The sequence below is a fragment of the Neodiprion virginianus genome, chromosome 2, assembly GCF_021901495.1.
Source record: "Neodiprion virginianus isolate iyNeoVirg1 chromosome 2, iyNeoVirg1.1, whole genome shotgun sequence".
NCBI lineage: Eukaryota > Metazoa > Arthropoda > Insecta > Hymenoptera > Diprionidae > Neodiprion > Neodiprion virginianus.
Window position 1 is genome coordinate 29,608,193 of NC_060878.1, and position 23,708 is coordinate 29,631,900.

General features: G+C 41.5%; 1 protein-coding gene across 6 annotated transcripts in view; it reads left to right on the forward strand.

Moving 5' to 3' along the window:
- LOC124297453 (glutamate-gated chloride channel) overlaps positions 1-23,708 on the forward strand; it is a 97,329-nt gene that overhangs the window by 69,096 nt on the left and 4,525 nt on the right. The window contains exon 4 of one of the 6 annotated variants that reach the window (XM_046748503.1): positions 6,587-6,654. The exons of 2 other annotated variants lie outside the window; for them this stretch is intronic. In XM_046748503.1, the coding sequence (XP_046604459.1) occupies positions 6,587-6,654 (68 nt within the window). Of the gene's footprint in view, positions 1-6,586; positions 6,655-13,674; positions 13,743-21,852; positions 22,007-22,615; positions 23,059-23,708 lie in introns of those variants that run through there. 3 more of the 6 variants (XM_046748505.1, XM_046748507.1, XM_046748506.1) reach the window with 3 other exon arrangements.

The window sequence follows — 23,708 nt, forward strand, 5'->3', positions numbered from 1 at the left end:
GCAACGCGGCGCAGATTGGCGAGTCGAGGGGTTGAACCGAAAGGTAACAAATGAAGGAAGCAGAGGAAGAGGAAGAGGATGAGGAGGATCAGGAGGAGGTGGAGGATATCGGTACACGTGGAAACATCCGTTTTGGCGCGGCCAGCGTCTTGTCCTGGTTCATGTAGGGCGGCATTCCACCCAAACACTCTGTATGGCTCAGGACGATACGTTTGTCTCGTTACCGCGACGGGGGTGAAGGGCGAGGAGAAGACCTGCGATCGCTTCGAAACTTCCACTTTCGAGGAACTTCAAGATATATCGAAGAGAGAAATCGCGGATGGACAGCGTTCAGGAACAAAACCGAACACGTCTAAGTCTGTTCGATTCAGCCAAGTGTCGATAATCGCACCTTAGAGGTGGTTAAACTCGGTTCACTCTCAACGTCTATTGCATGGATTCGGTGTTAATAGCAAATACCGGTTCAACGCCAAACTTTTGACACTGCTTATTCACACCGAATACGTGCTACAACGGTGCGAAATCTAACGCAATATTTTTTATGCGCGGCGAGCATGTTTCACCCGTTTTTCTATACCTGTTTTCCGTACGCAAAGTACCCGTTTCTGTACTGAAAATACTACTTTTAAGTCCTAGGAGTTAAAAGTGGTCTTTTCTGTACTGCGCGCATACGCTTTCACGAACAAATTTGACATTACGTGACTTTAACCTCAATTCCGTACTTGGTGAAAAAACGCGTATGATACTTTTATCGTATAAAGAATCGTGTGCAACAAGGGTGCAACGGTTTTTTCGCCGCGCGTATTTGCAATATTCATCTACGACTCATGCTGCAAACTTACGCTCGGCCCGAAAAGACCGAGTTTGCCTCCTTGTTGCACAATATATTATCACTCTGTATTGATTGATATAGAGAAATAAGTAAACGACGGTATATTTGCGATTCGGTGCGTCGCCAGGGATTTTGTATTACGTAACCGGGGGGAGATTCGAGCGGGTTTTACCGGTGTGCAAAACATTTATATACATGTTGTTAGAAACGTCTGCGACAGTTATTTTCCATGGCATAATGACAGCGTTTTATTTTTGGACACGTAATTCCGTGACGCAGCTTAATCCGCGAGTACCGTGCATGCCTTGGCCGTCGCAAGCTCGTCTAAGAATTTGCTTTTGTTCGTCTCGAGTGCCCGGGAAAGCCGCGGAACCTGGAGAAGGTCCCGAGTCCTTTTGCGACGCATTTAATTACGGTCAATTATGAATGTCCCGGAGTTGAGGAAACCGTCGAATATTTATGTCACGGTACGACGTAAGTTAACAATACGGCCGCCTGCCTTGCAGACGTTGCCTGGGAAATGTCGATACACCCCGAGTCTCATGTTTCATGTTACACTCGCAAACAACTTGCCTGCGCAAAGGATAAACACGCGATGTGAGATTCGCGGAACAACGATTCCTCGAGTTTGCGGATTTCGGGTATTACGCGGGACGAGAGAACCGAGGAGATTAATTGCGATTCCGGAAACCGACGAGTTCGCAAATTTCGCACGCGGATGGTTCAACTATGTCACGATACCTGCGGTAACGCGACGTTACACAGAGTTAATTAATCAGGAATTTTCAAGCTCTTAAGATCTTCCTCTTATTCTCCTACGGAGCGGAAATGAAACTGACAAAAAATTTACCATACGAACTGTCGAGATAGAAATATGACGTAACGACGATTCGAAATTGCAACTGAATTCAATCGAGTCGAATTTATTGTTAGTCGAAACAACGTTCCGTTGATATAGAAAAAACTGAAAAACTATAAATTTCAACTACAGTAGCACAATTATGGATGACTTTGAAGAGATTTCATTACTGAATTCTGCATTTCTGCAACGAAAAAATCGCATCGTTTTACCGATTTGAATGAGCGAGTTGGCTCATTTGTCAGTAAATGAATTCTCTGCAAATTTATAAAATCAGGTTTTGGATAACGCTGGATTAATTTTTTATCAAGGTACAGGTTCACCATTCATCGCTTGTAATAATTTTTCAAGCCAAATAGAAATGACTTTCTTACGGTTTTCAGAAAATTTATCTACCGACGCAATCAGCTCTAGTTCAATAAGACGGAGTCAAACGACGCGACGTTCTCGTTGCAAAAACAATTGCACGGCGTGATCTTTCAAAATTCGCAACCTCCAGAATAAAAAATAAAAATAAAAAATCAACAATTCTGCCATCGTGGCTCAAACGTACGATTTGAATTTTTTCTACCTCGACTAAATTCAACTCAGTTACTCTTCCAAAGCTTCGTCGTATCGTATTTCCGTCTTGACGGCTCTTCGACCGTACTGTACGTTTGATAGCTATTATACATCCCTAATAGACGACCGCGAGGCTGCCATGGCGACATCGAAAAGAAAACAAACAATATTGTAGACATTTCGATGCTGCGCGCCTCCATCGGGCCGCTATGTGATTTAGAATTTAACGAGAATGCGGCTGCGGCTGCGGCGAAGGTGGCGCGGAATTGCCGTACAAGTTGAGCTAAATGGAACGAACGTTTTATCGTTGAAAAGGCACACCGTGCCCCCTAATCTATCCGCGATCCCGTCGGCTCTGCATGCCTTATACACTCCCTGCAGACGAGCAGATAAATTTAATCAACCGGCCGCGCATGTTTGTACTTTTTAATCAGCGTTTAGCGATCTCAAATGTGTACAGTCGTCGCAGCTGAATACGAAAAAAAGAGGGAAGATAAAAAAGAAACAGAAGAAAAAAAAAGAAAAAAATACCGGCAGTGGAAAAAAACGAGGAGAGAAACTGTCCGCTTTGACCGTAATTTATCTGACACCCGATCGCCGTTTTCGACACGCAATTTCACCCTCTGCGAAATTAGTCCAAGTTGCGCGCCGGTGGATATCAGATAACTCCCGGTTTCACAAATTCGAAACGATTCGACCTGTAAGCTCTTGATTCTGATCACTCAAGTTTCAGTGCTGCATTTTTTGGAAAAAAAAAAAAAAAAAAAAAAAAACATACCTGAGCGGTTTTATTGTATCACAAACGACAATGTCGAGGGTGCGATTGCTTCGAAACACCGTTCAGCTCAGCACGCGACACTTTTTAACACTCCGCGTGTCGTTATCGCTGATTTTTTCTTTAGCCTTCCGATTGTTAACGAAGCAAACAATTCGGATTGTTAGTTATCGACACATCTTGCAATCAGATATTCGTTTACTTTAATTGAAAGTTTACTAACCCTTAGGGCAAAAATATGTCGTTCCGGATTAGATTTGGGCATGCTAACGCGCACGCTGAAAAATTCTGAACTTATTAAGAGTGCGGGAATGAAAATGGGATTGTAGTGGAATCGTTATAGATACTTGCAATTCGGATAATTCGAGATTCTTGAAATGTATTTAACATTTATAAGCACCGATCCTATTTTCATTCCAATCTGAAAATTTCAGTATATATTCCGAGAACTCTACTCTCTTCCACAAAATTCAATCAGATTTTTCACAAAAATAATACATTAGGTCACACTTTGCTTGACGATAAAGAGTGTTAAAAATTCGGAGACGAAGGTTCAATTCGAAAACGTGATAAAAATCTATCAACGCGTTGCCTGGCATACGATGAAGCCAAAAAAGCCTGAATATCGGTGGATTATCATATTTCAATTCGCAATCACATCGAAATTGCGAGTCTAAAAAGCTGGCCGAAAGTTATTGCACGGGTTTTTAAGGGACCATAAAGACTTGCTTTTTTTTTACAATACGTCTTCAAACTTCGGCTGTGCTTCGTAAATTCAGTCAAGCTATCTTTCGGAAATGGTATTCCTCAATTTCTAATTATTTTTGTGAAACGATGCGATACTAGGTGCTTTTTTAGATCGCAATTGATATATCGAAGGTGCACGATTTCTGGAGCTCTTTGTCACAAAAGGTGCCCAACGTTACAACGTTACCTAAGTTTCGTGAGAAGACGTCAGGGAGTTCGAATTTTCCTAGCGAGAAAAGCCAGAGAATTTTAGTCCGTTCACACGATAACTGCGAAAGAATAACGACGATCGAGAGTGAAAACTATCGGACCCTTAGCTTCGGATCAGGACGCCGTTCGCCCTTCTTAATCTCATTACAGCGTAAAAGTACGAAGGAGGGAAGGAAGATAATAAAATATGAAACGTAACCGCAACAAGTGAGGCCGCGCCGGGTGGATTTGAATAACTTGACGTAGTAAAAAATGCGAAAACGTAAAGGGAGGGAGAAGGAGGACGGAAAAATAACCCGGCACACTTCGCTCTCGGCACTAACATAAAGTAGCCCGAAACCCGGCCTGTCCCGTACAAAAGCACAGCACGTATCTCGGGCCATTCAAGTTGATGAATCGCTGATGCTTGGTCAGGGACGGGGCTCGGAGTCGGACGGAAGTTCGGGGGGCCCCGGAAGTCTCGGTGAGAAATAGAAGCCACTTGTGCGTTCACTCGCACTTCCGTGCGGGCTTCGTCTGCCCTGGCAGTGAGTAGGTATCGCCACTGGGAAGAAGAAGGCGCCGCCCCAACCGCCGGCTCGACTACTTGCCCGCCCTTTCTATTCCTCTTTCGAACCGTTTGGTCGGCGCTTTTTCCTTCTTATTCTCATTCTTGTACCCTCTGATTCTCCTCGCGGCGCATTGTTACACGAACACCGTTATGATAGTTCGCAGAAATGTGATCGTTAGTGCGAATGGGAGTGAAACGAGAGAGAGGAAGTGAGTGAGAGAATGCGAATTTATTTTGCGCCCTGGGACAAGTCCCTGTCGAACACTAAGCGCGTACAATAGTAGTAAAGCAGTAAATCAGTGTCCGTACGGGAGTTTTGCAATATATATGTACGTGTATAGAAATAAGTAATGTAAATAAAAATGAATGGAATAAAATTAACAGAATACACAGAAGATGTTGCAGAACGGAAATAGAGTCAGATTAGAGACACTGGATGATGAAACAAGTGAGGTAAAAGATAGTTAAAATAAAATAGATGACTTATAAAGAGAGAATAAAAGATAAGTACATAGATAGACAGATAAATGGGATGGACAGCAGGATCAGGCAGAAGACGATAGGGTGTACAGAAAAGACGAGCGACATTTCAGGTACAAACGAAGCATCGTTTGAAGTCACAAGAGTCACTATAGTGACACTTTTTTATTTATTCATTTATTTATTTTTTTTTGTCATTTTTATTATATCCCATGAAAAACTTCCCGGACTTGGTTATTATCTAAAAAGTGAATCGCGTGACTGGAAGGGATGAAAGGATACACGCGAACCGATCACTGCTGTCGAAGAAGAGCTACTCGAGTCAATAGTGGAATTTTAAGGCCATTTACATGACAGTTAATAAATGCGGATAAGGCGCTTCTTGAAAGTCTTGATCGTGGTGGTTTGTCGAAGAGACGCAGGAATATTGTTGAGGAAGTTTGGGGCGAGAGAGAAAGAGAGAGAGAGAGTGAGAGAGAAAAAAGGAAAAGAAAAAACGTTGCGTTTTTCATCATTTTTACCCCTAAACCGAAGTGTTACAACATCTCCGTAACAATGATGCGCCGATCGAGCCACGATGAGAAAAAAAGCGACCGAGGGAAAAGAGCTGAGTGAAATAAATAATATGAAATGACGCCTGACAGAAGACGATTGCTGGTGACTGATGATGGTGACGAGGTTTCTTATGTTCTTGGGAGGGTTGAAAAAGAGATAAATAACCGTTTACCAAATTTCATATGGCCGCAGAGATGCGTTTTTGGGGGCTGCTTAAGCCCTCATTTTTCATTCACTTGTCGCTTTTGGTTACGATCAATTTTTTTTTCTTTTTTTTTTTTTTTTTTTTTTTATTAAACAAAAATGGTAACAACGCTACCAAAAGCTGATCATACAACGAGAATAATTTTTCCGCAACCGACTTAATTGCGTATACTCGAACTCCGTCGATCGGCTTATCCAAATGATTATCTAAATGAATTTTTTCTTCTCTACTCGACCGGATTTAACGCAACGTTCAACGAACTACATTAATAGCCGTAAAAATGTTCACTCGGTACATATTTCGCTGATCTCCGGGTAAAGATATCGAAATATTCGCGTGGGTGTAAATATCATGCGAATCATGCCGGCACCCTGTAGATATTATAAACCAAAATACGCACGAGGGTTGATCGCATGAAATATACGACGAACAAAAGTATACAGGTATACGTATCACGCGAGAAAAGGAGCGACGATTTACGTTTCGCCGACGCTGCAGCGTAAGCCGACAGTCCGTCGTTTCCGGTTACCTCTAGGACGACATCCTGTCCGTCTATAACTCAATCGCAGTACATACTTATAAACGTAGATCTATACGTACGACAGATTAAATATGTACGATACGACGAATGGCGGGCAGAAAAGCGAGAGAGAAAACAGCCTCGAAGTACACATTGTAGGTGTGAGAGGCTGCGGCTGATTATATGATAAACGGGCTGCGGAATAACATTTTATCCCCCACTGATGGTTATTTCGTAATTAAATATTCCGCTAAGTGTTTTATTAATGGATGTGTTCTGTTTGCTATGTTAGATGGGCCCGCGGTTGTCCACGTCAACATATTTGTTCGAAGTATCTCAAAAATAGATGACGTTACCATGGTAAGTGTTAACGCCCTGAAGAAAAAATAAAAGAATAAAAATAAAAATAATAATTCTTATATTTTTCTCGACGTATTTTTCGTTCAATTTTTATTTTCATTTCGAGTAAGGAAGCTAAATTTCATCATTCATCATTGTATAATACATTGATTGGAAAGCGTTTTGGGTGTTCGTAATTATCATCAGCACATGTTTTAATATATATATTATATATGTATATCATACTTGAATTGTTTGTTGGTTTCGGTTTCTTCCTATTCTTCTTCTTCTTCTTCTTCTTCTTCTTCTTATTCTTCTTCTTCTTATTCTTATTCTTATACCTACTGATTTTTCATCGTTAAACCTTTCTTATCCACGTTATAATATTCATGTAATGTCAATATTATATAAATTTCTCGTTACGTATTGTATGTATATTCGTATACATGTCATGTATACGATTTATCGAGGGCTCTGTATCGTATGTATATAATTATATATACACACACAAACATGCAAACCATATATGCCCTGTGTACAGGGCGTTCGGTGCCAATTCGACCGACGTTGAACATAAACCATGTCAGATCTGATTCTCGTCTTTCTTGTACATTATTTTTTCAATTTTAAAATTCATGCGCGTTATTTCAAATTTTCTCCACCCAGACGTTATCCATTTATAATATTCCGAAGCCAAAGAAAATTATAATTCGGAATCTGACATTGGATTCGAAAAAGTTTGGAAGAAACTGTGAATGCATTTCACAAATTAGACCAAAGTGCATCGAATCGTGAATGAAATTTGCGACGGTTGGTCGAGTTTTCACGCAACGGAATGTCACACTGTATATATGTATACATATAAACCGTCAAACGTGAAAACTTTTCAATGTATGTACTTCCTAACTCTTATTTTTATTTCCACCGAAATTCTTTTCTTTCCTCGTTTCTGAAATAGTTTATCTCATTATTTTTCCTCTTTCCGTTACACATGCCATACACACACGCATACATATATACCCACAGTTGTTTCTTTCTTTCTCACTTTCTTTCTTTGCATTTAGGTAGTATATACATGTAAATATGTATAACGCATATATAAATATAATACCTGTATATACGAGGTTTTCTCTTCAAGTTTTTTGTGTCTCAAAATTAAAATTAATTGTATATCTACGAACAGCATGACGTATACTTGTTAAAAAAAATTAAAAACCACCTCGGCTAAAACCGTCCATGTAAAATCGCGAGAATCCCCTGTGCTCGACTATTATACACTTTTTATCCACCGACCTTAAGCTCCCTGCATAAAGTTCGCGGTAAGAGAAAGGCCGAATTGAAATAGCGACGCGACGAAGAGGGCGTGTAAAATTTTGGTCAAGACGAAAGACGCGCGTCACGCTGTGCGTAGATTATGCTAGTTAAATTAGTGTCGCGCATCCGCTGTTGTGTATAGTAGAGATCTACATTTACCATAACTATTATACCTACATATTATACCCATTTAATTTAATTACTGTATAAATCGTACACTTATTGTAAAACCACCAACATGTTGTGTCGTATAAAACTCAGTCACACTGACACCGGTTCTGTCGCATTGACATCGTTGTTGGTAAGAAGAAAACCGATGCCGCTGTGTCGTTCACGTTTGCAGGTGCAACGGGGGGTAGGAATAGGAACAGGCGTTCAGAACCTGTTAGTGGAGGACGATCTATGCGCCCTCGATCACATCCTACGGATGATCGATCGAGGCTTAACCATGTTGCCGCACAGTCGCACGTAATTCAATCCCGATACTGTAGATCAATTCGCAATTTACCGGGTCGAGATCATTCCTGTGGTTGTTTGATAGGGTGATCCAGAAAATTTATGCTAGCTCATTAATTATTCTCAATGATTTTGAATTTAGATTACCGGTGAAATAGGCCGATTCTTGAAACTGATCAGGTGTATATATGCAAAATTAATTTCTCATGTTTTATTAAAACGTTTATGATTTTCAATGCATGGTTGTAGGCTGCGGTATATTTATCGTTAAAATCTATGCGAATTTATGCTCAACTCATTCCGTAGAAATTATAAGAACACGTTCCCTCGGGTTATTTTTCGAATCATTCTCCGTGAGCGTTTTCATATCAATTACCTATTGAGGCCATTATAACGATTGTTCTAAACACTTTGAATTGAAGAATAAAACAAAACCTATTTCACATGTTTTTATTCTCTCTGAATTTGGATCGGTCACTTCGGATTTGCTGTATCAAATTTCGCAATACCGAAGTTAGATTCGTAATCAGCGATCGCTCTAACTCGGTGTGATGAAAAAAAAAAATTTTAAAAAGTCATACAATTCACCCGATGTCTTTTTTTACAGTATTGAGTTCGCTACTTGAAACTCGATATTTTTAACTCATCTTCGCAATCGACGGTCCAAGAAACCTTGAAACATATCCTTGCAAAAATTCCTCGCTAATCTAACGTCCAATTACCGACACGCCGGCAATCAACTACACTCGCAGACTCGATGTCGTTACATTTCCGCAATAAAGCTTCTGCGCGTCGATGCTGAAAACATTGCAGAGCGTAAATCAGTCGCGTCGCGAATACCTTACGCATCGACCTATTTTACCGGTCTGTCCATATCAGGAATCGAAATGCTCAGTTTCTACTCGCGCATACGTCAGAGGCTGACGAACACGCCGCGAGAATGATTGCGTGGGTGCGTATGGGTGTGTAAACGGGAATGCATCCAGTGTTTCGAGCAAGCATTTTCCGATATACAGGCAGACGGGACCTTCGGTGAAACGGGGGAAACGATCAAGCACCGTGTAACAACAAATGTACCGATTGAAAATAAGTGTTTGCTCAAATCGCGACCAATCCGGAATTTTCGAATTCGCCGTTATTCCTCCCATGCGGTGATACGTCTACCCACCGCTGCACGCGTACAACCGATTTGGGAAATCAGGCTTTCCCGGGGGCGAGTTGTGTAATTGAGGTAAACCGCAGACTTGATTTGTGTATGCAAATGGACGGGCGAGATAACGTTCATTTGTCATGTAGCCCCGTGAAACAGTGACTACATCAATTTGTTCTCATTGTTTGTTTGATTTTTTTTTGTTTTTTTTCATCATCATTTTTTATTTTTATTTTTATTCTTTGTCGCATTGTTCTCTTTCCCACCTTTCTCACCTGACCGAGCGGTGTTATAATCGATTGTTTATCCTCGACGTTCGCGTCAGGATAAACCTTTCACGTGTCAACCGGGTTATTACTGATAGCGCGATAACGTTGCAACGTCCTGTAAAGTTTAATCGACGATTTCTACTCGGATATATTGCCTCCCGTTTATCGCTCGAATCTCGAAACTTACACTCAGTCACTCTCTTTATAAAAAATTAATATCAGGCACAACGGAAGTCGACCTCGCCTCTTGCGTTACACGTACACGTATTTATTGTTACACCGTTGCGGCATTGCTAGAATGATAAAATGAGAGGCGGCTTGTACATAAAATGTCCGCGTCAGGATCTTTCGTGGGATATTTGTCATCCGATGGTTGATGCAGGGGTTGTAACATTTCAAAGGGCGTATTTCTTTTCTTCTCCCTTTTATACTCTTTCCTTGCGAAAATGAAATCCTTTCTTTTCTTTTATTTGACAGCGTCTCATCTTCGGTGTCAAGTTTCTTTGCTTTTTAACACTCTTGATTTACTTGTTATCCCGCGATGTACCGTCGACGTTCGTTGGTCGGATCGAGACTTCCCTGTAAATTGATTGGAGCGAAAAATAGATTATTGACCGAGTGACACCGTCGCGCCCACTGATAATTGAATCGACTTGCGTGACGCAGACCGCCATGCGAGTTCGTTCGATCGCTCGGTGACTCGGTAAAAATTTTACACGATTATTGTTCCGATCATCCAGAGCTTATAGGAATAAAATTTCCATGTTAATTGACCCGTCTAATATCGACAAAATAAATTCCGCCCAAAATCGTTTCGCAACCCTGTTATACGCTCAAACTCTTCAGGCTCAAGTTGGCTGATGGATTCTATTCAAACGGTTCAAGAATAGCCCGGCGAGAAGGAGAGAGGAATAAAAAAAAAAAAAAAAAAAAAAAAAAAAAAACGTCAAGAATAAATGAGAGGGAGGAAAAGAAGGGGAGGAAACATTATGATATAAGAAGATTTTCAAGGAGAAGGATATTCGTCTCCTTTCATCAGAATATACATACTCAATATCCTTATCATTGTTTTCCAGTAACGAAAAAGCGGGACCTGAAACGGGGTTGAAAAAATATCGAATTTCGTTTTCAAAAGCGCTTTTGTTTTTCTGTGTTTTATTTTATTTTTTTTTTTGTTTTCTTTCCTTCTGTTTTCTTTTTATCTTCTCGTCAACCGGGCACGAGGCGATGCACCCTAAAGCTGATTCCGATTTTCATCCCTGTAAGGGGAGCGAAAGCAGGCCTATTCATTTTCGAAATGAAGAGGATCGCTACTCGGTCAGTCCGCTGGACGTATTGCTTTATTTATCGTCGACGGTTGGTGGCGCCATGATGAACCCCCAACCGCAAAACTGCCGGACAATAAACGAAAATATATTACCCGGGAGAGAACAAAGGCTTCCCCGTTATCGTTCCGGAATTATGCAGCAGCCCGGGTATTATAACCAAGTGAGGATACCGCAAACCGTATTAGCAGCCCCCGCCAAAACGGGGAGAGTTTGCAGTTGTATATCTGCGCATCCCGATCTTAAGTACCTAACTTCATTTACCACGGTTGAAAACATCCCTGAAATGAAATATTTTATTTCATACTCTTGGACGACGAGTGAATTTTTCTAAGCGGCCTGCAATTAACGGTTTTGCGTTTACAACTTTTTATCCCCGTTTCAATTATCGCCGAGCAGACTCAAGGCCCGTTAAATTTCTTCCCGTATCTCGCGTAACTTTCGCTCCGTCGCAATTCTACGTCCGGATTTCTCGTATAATATCTTCGCGAACGGACGAGAGACGATCAGGTGTCCGGGGATCCCGAGACGCCTGCCTCGGCTTCTATTTGCGTCAGCCATTTGTCACTCCGGCCAAGCCTCAAATGCTGGGGAAATTGTCAGTGACGGTAATCTAGAGGATGGATGAGCCAGGTGAGAGGGATCGTATAATCCCGAGTCAATATCGCCGCCCTTGCGTACGATGACGCGGATCGCGACGGACCCTCGAGGAAAATGTTTGAATCCGATTGGACAGCGGGATCGAAATGTCCGGATTAATCTATTTGCCGAGAAAAACTTGGAGTTCGCAATAGGCGAGGACGCGAGTAGATATTATCGCAGAATCGAACGATGCGTTACCGTCTCTGCGCGAAAAGCTCGCAAAGCTTCCTCATCGTACGCAATCTCGATCTTTGAACATCGTCATCATCCAAACACTTTTCGTGTTAACACGGTCGAAAGTAAAGGCAATTACTCCGAAAGAATTGATCGATCGCGAGGGCTAAGTTACGGAAAGAAAAGTGGTGTATAAATAATAACTAAATGCCGTGTTACGGTGGTTTAAAATTTTTTTTTCACCGAACTAACGTGAAAAGTGTAAAAATTTGACAAACTTAATCGGACTTGCGGTGCAGTTAGGGACGCATGTTATAAAAATGCAGACTTTTCGGCGACTTCGTTTCCAAAAAAGCGTGTTTGACGATCTCCCGATGAGATTGAATCGTCGCTGGAAGATCTCCGAAAGTGCGCCTAAGCCTTTGTTTTCGGAACCCCCCGAAGGGATCGCGGAGTTGCAGGACGGTGGGTATTTTTACGTGACGGTTGGAAGCGGATCGTGTTTCGAGGATTGGAGTAGCGTAGACGGAGAGGTCCTGGTGGATGCGAGCCCTGGACACGAGGGGCAACGACTCCTTCGAGGATCCCGAGGCGACGCAGTTCCCGAAGCAGACCCAACGCCATTCCAGACTTCGAAAGTTCGTTTTGTCTTTTTAAGCTCCTCTCGAATCGAGCCGAGCGTATCGGCGCGTTGAGTCAAGTTGAGAACGAAAGAGCACGAACTTACTCCGGGGTTTTATGTTTCAGTTCCTGCAACCCCGGCTCCCCCCATTTACAGTCTTAAATTCATCGTCTGCCTACATTCTGAAACGCAAAAGCAGCTCGGTTGTTTTTCTCCCTTTGTCTATCCGGCTTTCCGATTTTTCCCCTCTTTCTTTCTTTATTCCTTTCAAACTTTCAGCTCCGATGAATTCAGACTTTGGTTTGGACACAGCGGGTAATTCTCGAAGGTCCCTCACGATTATCCTGGAATACAGGCCTATTCTAGGGATAAAAGTAATAAAAAGACTTTCGCGGTATTTTTATTTTTTTTTTTGGTTTCTTGCCGTTCCCTTTTCTCCCTTTCTGTTCTTCTTCACCCCCCCAACCCCGCCTCTCGACGCTATTTCGCCCTCCTCACCTACTCGACTCGTAACTGTTTTCTATAAAAACATCAATAAAGACGATTCCCACCCGTATGGAGCACGTTCCTCAATCCCCCTCCCTCTCCCACCACCCTGGGGATTTTCAAAAGCTCTTCAATTACCTCTGGTCTGTATCAAGCTCGCACATATATTGTGTTTTCTTATTAGTCCCGCCCTCTTCCAAATAGACACCGACTAACGATAAGATTGGAGAGAAAGTGAGGATGAAAATAAATTTAACAATATTTCATCATTTCGTCGAAAAGCGACTGAAAGGCAAGATTGACCGATAGTTCAAAATTGGCATTCACTTCAGCGCAGTAAATAATCAATAATATTCAATCAATCCTCCTTACAATGTTTTCAGTCTCGCAAGATGATCGCTGTTTAAACACATGACAATTCGCGGTTAATCTGCGATGCGAATATATGCAAGCACGGAGACGGGTCTACGACGCTCCTGTCGTAGAATGAAGAGAAATGCATTGAAATCAGAATGGAAATACGGAAGAATGTAGAAAATCAGCATTTACGCAATAATCAATTTTAACATGTTCTGTTTTTCTTCTGTTCCGACGACAAACTAGATGGCCCGACAATCGCGCGCGTCAACATCTTTCTTCGATCAATCAGCAAAATAGACGATTTGAACATGGTGAGTGAACCAAAGCTCAGTTTCTGCTACCAAGAACAAATGAAAACAATATAATAGATAAATTCAAAATTCAAAAAGCCAAGCACTTGATAGATGGAAAAAAAAAACAAAAAAAAAAAAGTAAATAAACACACGCAAGAATTGAAGTAACGATGCAATTGTCTTCGTATCACGTCGTATCTGCATATATATGTATATATATGTATAAATATATAATATTACGTAATCTGCACCCACATTGTATCTCTGTACTTCTGTACCTCGGCTGCGGTATATAACGTACGTCTGTTGTTATATATATACACACACGCGCACACGCACACACACACACACATATATATATATATATGTATATATGTATATTATATATACTATGTACGCCGCGCAGTGTATGCCTGATGCTACAAATTTTATGACTATACATATACGCATATATCTATATATATATATATATATATATATATATATATATATATATATATATATATATATATATATATATATGTATATATGTATATATATACAGTTATTCGGTGATTTTGTGTCGGTGTTGTCATGTACCTGAAATATCATAATACATTTGTTGAAATTGTAATCAATAAATGTACACGCCTTGATCGCGAGTGTCGGATTTTTTATTTTTCATTATTCTTTACACATTTAATACACTGCATACCATACATTCAGGTTCTAATAGAATTGTCACGTGATCGAACGAAGAAGAAAATTGGTATTAATTTTTGTTGTCTTTAGAGGTGATGGATAAAATTTATAACTACAGAAGCGTTAGTAACATTTTTTGAAAGTTTTCTACAAAACTTTGATCAATTCTCAAACCAATTTTCGAGGGCAAAGTAGAGGTGACGAAAAATACGATCAACAACCTTTTGATAAATAAATTGCAAACGTGTTAATGAATATTTCTTTCGCAAGTCACATGCGTGAATTATTTTATTTACCGCAAATATTTATGTTTATTGATGTCACTTTTATGTTGAGTTTATTTTCAGAAGCATACAAAAATTTCCATGTCAAAGTGAAAATCGTGAAAAGCTGCTTGTCGCACGCTTTTTCACTTGAATATATTTGCGACAATTCAATTCCTCTCAAAGTCTTACGTCAGATAATGCGAAAGCGTGTCTTTTCATACGTGTTTTGAATCAGAAGAGAATAACTTCATTGAAATATCTCTGAAATATTTTTGCTGTTAAAGCCGATGATGCTTGCGAGTGGGTCTAGCTAATCTTAAGATTGTTCTGAGAAATCAAGTTCAAGATTTTGGAATTCGAGAAAAATTGTACCAATTTTTTGTTTCTATTCAAAAGAAGTAGAACATCCCCGTGAACATTTGTTACACTTACACATATTTACGGAAAATTGGTCGTTGTGTTTTTTCAAAGATTTCCTTATTACTTTCTTTTTCCGATTTCAATTTTTTTCTACTCATCATTCGTTCAAATTTCTTTCAAATGCTCTTTCTTTCCGATGCCACCTCAAGTTTCACATCTTTCAACTCGATTAACTTTATCAAATCGATGTTGTTTTTTTCTGAATTTTTATTCTCCCTTTGTTTCGATTTTTCGATCAGCTTTTTCTTTCGTGACTGATTATTTCAGTGTTGTTGCCACAACTGGTGCCTTGTAACGACACCATAAACGTATCGTGTATTTATATTTACACCTTGTATGATATGATATATGATCTGCATGCGAACTCGCTCAATCGCCGACTCACCTCACCTCATCTCACTTCACTTAAACTCACTTCACTTTACTTCACTCAATCACTCGCTCAATTGCTCGCTCAAAAATTGTAACTCGTTCGCTTATAAGCCGATTAATCACCGTTCGGTTGTATAAACACGTCATGTTTCGCGAGTAATCATCGCTGCGTGAATTCACTCGTCTCGCCTTATCGTTAAATCGTATCCCATTCCAGATCGTGAACCCTCAATAAGAATGGAAAATTTCCACGACGTTTGAATCGCGCAAGAAGCAGTCGTTGCTAATTCCAAAACAGTTCGAACAAACGAAACGCTTTATTCGATTAAACGTGTCGAAATTAAACAAGCAACAAAAATATCGACTTTTCAGCTCTCACTTGTTGCCGATAAATGATTCCGGACGGTGTGATGCACGGATCTCGGAACGATTTAGCATTAAGGCTTGAGCATAACGATGGCGTCCGGAGTAGGTATTGCCGGTAATTTCCGAGCTCGGTAAAACACGATGACAGACAACCGGGCGCCGTTATACCGCGATGGTTACTACGGGAAACATCTATGGTATTTCTCCGCTTAATCGGCCCGTTGACCCGTAATCTGACAAACGGCGTAACGTCACACTATCACGCGATCGTCCGCAAACAACACCACCTATACGTATAACGCATATGTATTAAATTGTATACGTATACGGCTAGTAACAATCGCCACGACGTTTGCGCAGGTTTATCGGTGACCGTGTCAAAGGCCCGGAAAAAGTTCCGGTGTATTTCCGAGGGTAAAGGGCGACTCTTCCGACCGATACCGAACCTACCGCTCTCGACGAGATCGAACCGAGGCGCATTGTTGCAGGCACCGCGGGATTCGAGTGTCTTGAAAGTTGTAAATAAATCCAAGAGACTCGCTCGAGCCCTCCGAAGACGAGTGGTTGCGAAATGATCAGGGGGTTTGTTTTTAAAACGAGGCGTGTACTCGGCTCGATTGTGGGCGGTAGGTACTTGATTAGCCTCCGTGGCTCGGGACGCGGCGTTGATCCCCGAGCTGAATGTGTAAACTCGGTCGACGGCGAAGAAAGTTGCCCTGCTGCGTCACCGGAGGTACAAAACTCGTCAAGCTTACGCCCCGATTAAGGAAGCCGTCGGCGTCGTCGTCTGCGCAGGGAGAACCAAACAAAGGATGTTTGAAGGTATAATTACTTGGGAAGTTGTTATCGCGCGTAGATGGTATACGAGTATACGAAGGTAGAGGAGGAGGAGGAATAGTCGACTTCAATCTCTGACCTTTCGACCCGAAGATAGTTGATCGAGCGTTGCGTACCTCGGCTCGTAGGTTACGCACGTAGATATAATACGTATACGGACGGGCGAAACGGAACGCGGGCGATAAAGAGTCCGAATCGCCGGCGACAAAACCCTCCGCGGTGCATGCATTCGCTGACTCGTCGTACGTTCGCATTATGCCCGCGCGCAGTGCGAAGCCGGAAGTTTATTTCCACCCCCGCCCCGCGGCCTCGAAATAAATATTCAACAGGCTCGGGACAAAACCCCGTTGACCAACGTCGACTAAACAAAGCCGAAACAGACCCCGGCCTTTTCCGCGGTGTCGCCTTTTCATCCATAAACCCGGTAATGTACTACCCGACTACCAGCTCCGGGGGATGAAAACACACCCCTGAGGAAGAAAGCCGCAACTCCGGGAGCGGATCGAGTCCCCTGCGTTTTAGTGGTTCCCTCCGTCTCCTTCCCTCTCCCCTCCTTCTCATTCTTCCGCCTCTTCTTTACTTTTTCCAGTTCCACTACCTCCTTGTCCCGGGGATTAAACGGTGTACCCAACTCCTGCTATGATATCCCGCGGCCTCCTAACGATCGGATCCAGCTTCGTTTAATGATTCAATCGCTGTCGCTGGCGAAACTCCGTTATGTACAGATCGAGTGAAAAATTAAGCGGTGTGACTAACGGGGAAGCCTTTCGCGACCTCTCGATCTGAATTTATCTGGGATGTGTAACTGTTGAAATTTAATTTATCATAACGCCGGAGAAGAACGTTCCCCAGGGTCGCTTACGCCTGCCTACTAATTGCGGTTTCACGAATTTGGAAACTTTCTCAAGTTTCAAACTATTTTTCTGTCCCCGGAACGGTGAAAGCTTAACGTCTCCCTTCCGTCCTGACCTTACATTCGTTTCGATTGTTCGAGTAGGTAGGCAGGTACGTAACATACTTTTCTCGTTATAATTATTGGCAAATATGCGTCGGTTGGTTTGAAAACGAAGTTACCCCGTGTTTAATTTTCGTTATTCTTGCGAAGATATGATTGCGAGAGGGAAAACTTCAAAAGTAAACCAACGAATTAATTGACGTACGCTTACGGGATCGTGACTCTGATATTTTTTAAATACGTTCAACAATCACATTTTCGCATAAAACAGTTAGTAATCACAATTGCAAAAAACGAGCTGATTCGTAAACTTCGAGCCGAAATACTGCGCATACGGTCACGTTACGGTTTGGCTCGTGGAAAATATTTACTAACAATAAAAAATGCTCGGTTAAAGTGATAAAAAAAACCAGAAACAATCCACAGATCCAAAAGCATCCGATCCTTGATCTCCGAAATTCCCAGAAAAACGATTCTGGCAACGGAATCTTCTCAGGCCTTGCAATCGTATCGCGTATAAAAAAAAAAAAAAAAAAAAAGAAAAGAGGGATGAAGAAAAAACCACACCTCAATTAAATCCAGCTTGGAAGTTTCGAGGGTTGAGCTTCCCTTGCGAATGGCGCGACCTTTATACATCGTTCAAGGGTCAGCGCGGAGCTTTTCTTCGTCATCGGGATTGCGGATGGCCGACCAACGACGCGACGTACCCACATTTTTATCATTGTTTTTTTTTCCTTTTTCTTTTTTTCGTATCTTTCGTTATTTCCACTTCTTCGCAGCCGTCGCGTAATTGAACCCTCGCCTTTGACACACTGTTTTATACCCCGATCGGACCGACTACTCAATGTTGAACGCGAAGCGGCCGCAGGGTCAGGAGCGCAGTTGCCGGCATGTGGTATATACGTATACTTGTTAAACTTTAACGCAAGCCGAACAACTCTTTCTCCGACCGCCGCGACCGCTCGACGCTGTTCGGGAAATACATAATTTATAGACAGGGTGTGTATAGACTCGGAGGCAATCAGGCCGAGTTCAGCTATCGATATTACACGTGTATCGTGCCATGAGAAACGTTTGCACGGACGGCGAAGGTCTCTTTCGTACCTTATTTCTGCGTCGATTGTATCGTCCCCTTGTCGGCAGAAAGCTCTTCATTTCGTAGCGTGTGTCAGGAGCGATAATAATAGTGCGGGGTTACGTTCGTTGAATTGTACCTACGATCGGCAATTTGTCGTGGAAGAATGAAGACGGACTTAATATTGTTAGGGGGGAGGCTAGAGAGTGAGAGTGAAAGAAAGGGAGCTTATTAAGAGGATGAGGGCGGTTGAGAACAGACCGGAAATCACAACGACACGCCATTCGCACCTTTACATAATTACACGATTATACTCCGAGTACCCACACCCTGCATTCACCTACCACGATACTCTCTAACAACACGAAACATGGCTTGCAGGACTGGGCTATATGTGTACGTATGTGTCGGGAATGCGCTGTGCCTGATCTATATCTATTATATATTGTTATATACGTATATATACCCGAATCTGTATCATATTTAATATTTAAATGTACGCTACTTATATAATGGATAAAGATTGTTTTTATAAGTATATATAATATTATACCTGTATGTGCGACAACTTTCGATAAAGGGGCGGGGGTGAAAGTCCGAATTTGAACATTTCCGAAAGCGCCAAAGTCTGGATTTTTTTAAGAGGAAACTCGAGGTATGGAAACCAAACTTTAACGAGACGTCGAAACTTCGAATGGTCCGAAACCCAGCGCTCAAAGCTCCGAAAGTGAGAAGATTAAAAAATCTGGACCATCGAAATTCCGAACGATTCAAGACTTTCAGTTCTGTGAGCTTCCGGCTGACGAGTGAAACTTCACCAATTTGATTTTTCTTTGTTTCGAATTTTCGATATTTTTACGTTCGGAATTCTGGTCATTCCGGTATTCGGTTCTTCTGATTTTCACACCCACTCGAATATATAATAAACTACGCTGTGTCAGTGTATATTAATTTCCGGAATTTTACTCCATCGAAACTTTACTTTCCGGAATTCTGCTCTATCGTAACTTGAATTTTCGTAATCCTGCATTTCGGAACTTCGAACCGTCTGGTTTCCAGCCATTCGAAACATTGTTGTTTGGTGGAAGTGAAATTTCTTCAGATCAAGTTTAGCCACGAGATAATTCGAGTTCAGCCGCTTCCGGAACTTTTCAAATTCGGATCCTCAACCCCACCCCTCGATGACACGCGACACGCGGATCGTCGCGTAGCGTATTCTGTAATCCTCCGTTTTTGACGATGCTCAAATGCTTAAAACAATACAGTAACAGCAAGTAAATTTGCATTCATTTATTAACCACACATTATAATTATCCATCGATCGTCGTTCCGGTGTCTGACGGCGTGTCTCTTAACCGCACTCACTGCCTATCCGCAACACAATAGTGCAGCACGCGTATCTAATTCTCTTACATCTCACTCCCCATTGAATCATGCAGTGACATCCGTCACTGCACCGTATCCGAGTTCGCTCGGTACCGAGAAAATGTCATCCTGCAGCATTCGCAATCAGGTGGGCATCATCCGATACCGCGCAGCGTATGACGGACTCCGTGATAAACTGTCATAATTCGTATCGCGAATCGAATTTTATACCTACACGTCTTCTGTCGACTGTACACAGCTGTAACACCAATATATGTACGTACGAGTTGTGCCCACGTTGTCTATAACGTATGTTAGTTATAAACGGCAGACTTCAGTCCGGTGCTTAACCGTCGATGGATGACCCGGGGCTACGGAGATTCGGGGGGATTTACTGTCGAACTTGTATTTATTGCCAACTCGACTCGCATTGCGAAACGCTCAACGTTTTTCTGTCAGCTGTCACGGACCGGCTGTTTTCTTGTACTTTATAACCACATTATGCTTGTCGATTCCGCGGAACTGTAATAACGTACCTCGGTCGGCGGCTACAACTTTCTCTCAAGACGAAGGTTCGCCCGCTATTTTTTTTTTTTTAACTCCGTTCGTCACTTCGTCCAAGTGCAATTACGCTATGGGTGAACAGTGAACACCAAAATATTGCGGGGTACGCACGATCATGGTCGGTAATAACCCTGGCGGAAAGATTTAGTCGCTAATATTCAGAGTGTACCGAAAAAATTATAATAAAAATTCTTTTTTTTTTTTTAATTTTCTCTGAGGAATTGCGGGGAAATTCTACCGTGAAAGAGAGTCCGAAATATTTTGTAACTTGGCTGAAAGTTCCGCGGACGTTTCTGAATGATAAACGATCGCTATTTGACATAATAACTTCTTGTAGTGAAAATAAATGGCCAAGAATCTTGAGAGTCTTTCAGAAAGTTTCGGACTTTCGTTGTACGTATATACATGTATATATATTATATGTATTATACATATATATATGTATGTATGTATGTATGTATGTATGTATGCTGCAAAGTTTTTTTCAAGAGTTGTCGTAGCTCCTCGTGATTTACTCAGGAAGAATTTAAACATTCCGTACACTTGGTGTTCGTCTTTTTATAACAAAGATGAAAAATTTTTCCGTCAGGGTACAGAACCGAACGTTCACCTCAGGTTTATTATCAGGTGATTTCAGGCTCACTAATTGTTGCCTGTTAACAGACTGTTAATCGACCAATAAAACGAGTAAAGACGATGGATGGTAGTAACAATTACAAGTTGTGGGAAACAAAGATGTATACGAAAGAGAGAGTATAGTGTGAGCGAAGAAAACGGGAAAGCTGTCGTCTCGGTGAAGGAGATAACGAGAGAGGAATAAAAAATAAACAGGAATGATCAACGATCATGTAACGCGGTCAGTAGAAACCGTTCCTGTCGTTTGTACAAATCACGAACGCAGTAGCGTCACAAAGTGGTGTGCTTCAATAATTGACGTAAACCTAAGAGCTACACGGTAATTATTGTGATACGAGAAATTGGATACCCTGTATCTACTACGCGGCAACATGGCGTCAGGTGATGATGATTACGTACATACATTGACCATGTAGCGATGTGCATACGATAACATCATATTATTACGGATAGTATTATACTCACGTATATTCATGGCGGTAACGTGCCCCCCATCACTAATATAGCACAGGTGCAGTGTCCAACGATAGACTGTAACATTCATTGTAAAATAGGTGAACCGTATAACAATATCCTACCTGTATCCCCCCCTCTCCGCCCCGTCCACCGCAAACCCAAATAGAAAACGGAAAACAACGAAAGAAAGAAGGAAAAAAAAAAGAAATTTACAACAAATAGAAAGTTATACATGCACAGCTCCTCCAGAGACGCCGCCATCGCAGTCAACGGCACACAGATAAGAATCGTGAGCTAAACAAGCATGCGAACCTCACTTTTCACTATATACCTATATTTGATAAGTTATTATCGTTATACATGTTATACCTTTATCTTACGTATGTACGTACGTACGTACCTACATATTCAATAGGCGTAGCAACTGTATAACGTTGGTAACGTGCACCGATGGATGCGTCATCTTAGTTTTAGGAGTTATTAATTATATTTGTCATCAATATGTTGTATTACATACGAGGTGTTCGATGTGCTTTTGCATGCCCGCGTTTAACGCTAGTGTTTAGTGCTATTTTTCGTTGCACGCATTGTACGAGTTGGATATTTTCGTCTGCCGGATTGTTTGTTTAACGTATAATATGCGAATCGCCAGATCACCGCACTTTCATTGCATGCATCGATCAAGTTTCCGATCTTATATAGCTTATCGTGTATACCTATTTTTATTTCAACCAACAAATATATGGTATATTTATATATTGAAACAGGTATAAACACACCGGAGGAAGTTGAAACATGTTTCAAACGATCGTCGTGTTTTGCAAAAATATTCGAAATTATTTTCCTGCCAATCGGCAGAGATCATTGTTATTAATTTAACATACGTACAGGTCAGGAAACTATTTCAATTTCTTTTCGGGTGATATAATTTGTCGGGGGTAAAAAAAATTTCCCCGCAACCCTTTCACTCGCTTTTACCTAGCGTTATTTCGTTTCATTTTTTATCTTTCAATCATTCCCAGCTGCCCGGTTATAACATGTCATTAATGTACTCGAGCCAGTGAAAGGGTTCGCTCTTGACCTGCCAACCATGTCGAAAGTTGAAATTTAGGTCCTGGGCAAAGCGCCGAGTGGCCAACACCCCGGCACCCTTTTGGCTTAACGTACAGTCGTTGGCGAGCACAGCTTCACTTCCCATAACGTATCGCATCGTAATCCTTGTCTGTCTACCTCACGCCTTTTTCTATGGTCTTTGAACCACGGTGTGCCGCCCAGCCAACGATTGTGTTCTTTACCAAAACTTGGACTATTTCAGCATTTTCAGCCCAGACGTTACCTACGGTTATATATTTTATATCCCACCTTCTACGTAGATTGAACACGCCATCCTTTGTTCTCTCATGATTTAACCTTTATACACCAAAACTTTTTTTTTTCATCGATTCGGTAGACGGTATATCTATAGAATCTTTTACCCGTGAAAGCGCTTCGCGCTATCTTGTCGGGAGAATTGCCCCCTCCCACCCCCTCCCCCTCCCTTTCTTTGCTCCTTTTTTATTTTTACTTCCGTTTTTTTTTTTTTTTTTTTTTTTTTGCCATCTTCCTCTTCTCTATGGACAGCGTTATTTATCGCTACAACGTCGTCTGTGAGTTGAGAATTACCTACTTTTAAACGAGCAGAGTAAAGACTCTCGTTGATCTTGAATTAAGTAAAAGCAAATTAAACGTTTGCAGAACGTGTCCCAGGTATGATGGTCCGTTATTTTCATTTTATCGTATCTCCGGTCGGCATCAGCTGCGTGTAATTCAAGAGTCTGTACATAAAATCCTTGGAAGCTACAGTGGTTATCGTTGGTTCGGCAACAAGATTGTTTAGAGTTTGATAATATATACGTGGCGAGTACACGAATGCAAAAAAATGACAACAGCTGTTCGTTTCGCGGAGTATATAATTTATAGCTCACGTATTCTGTTGATTAGAAATTATTATT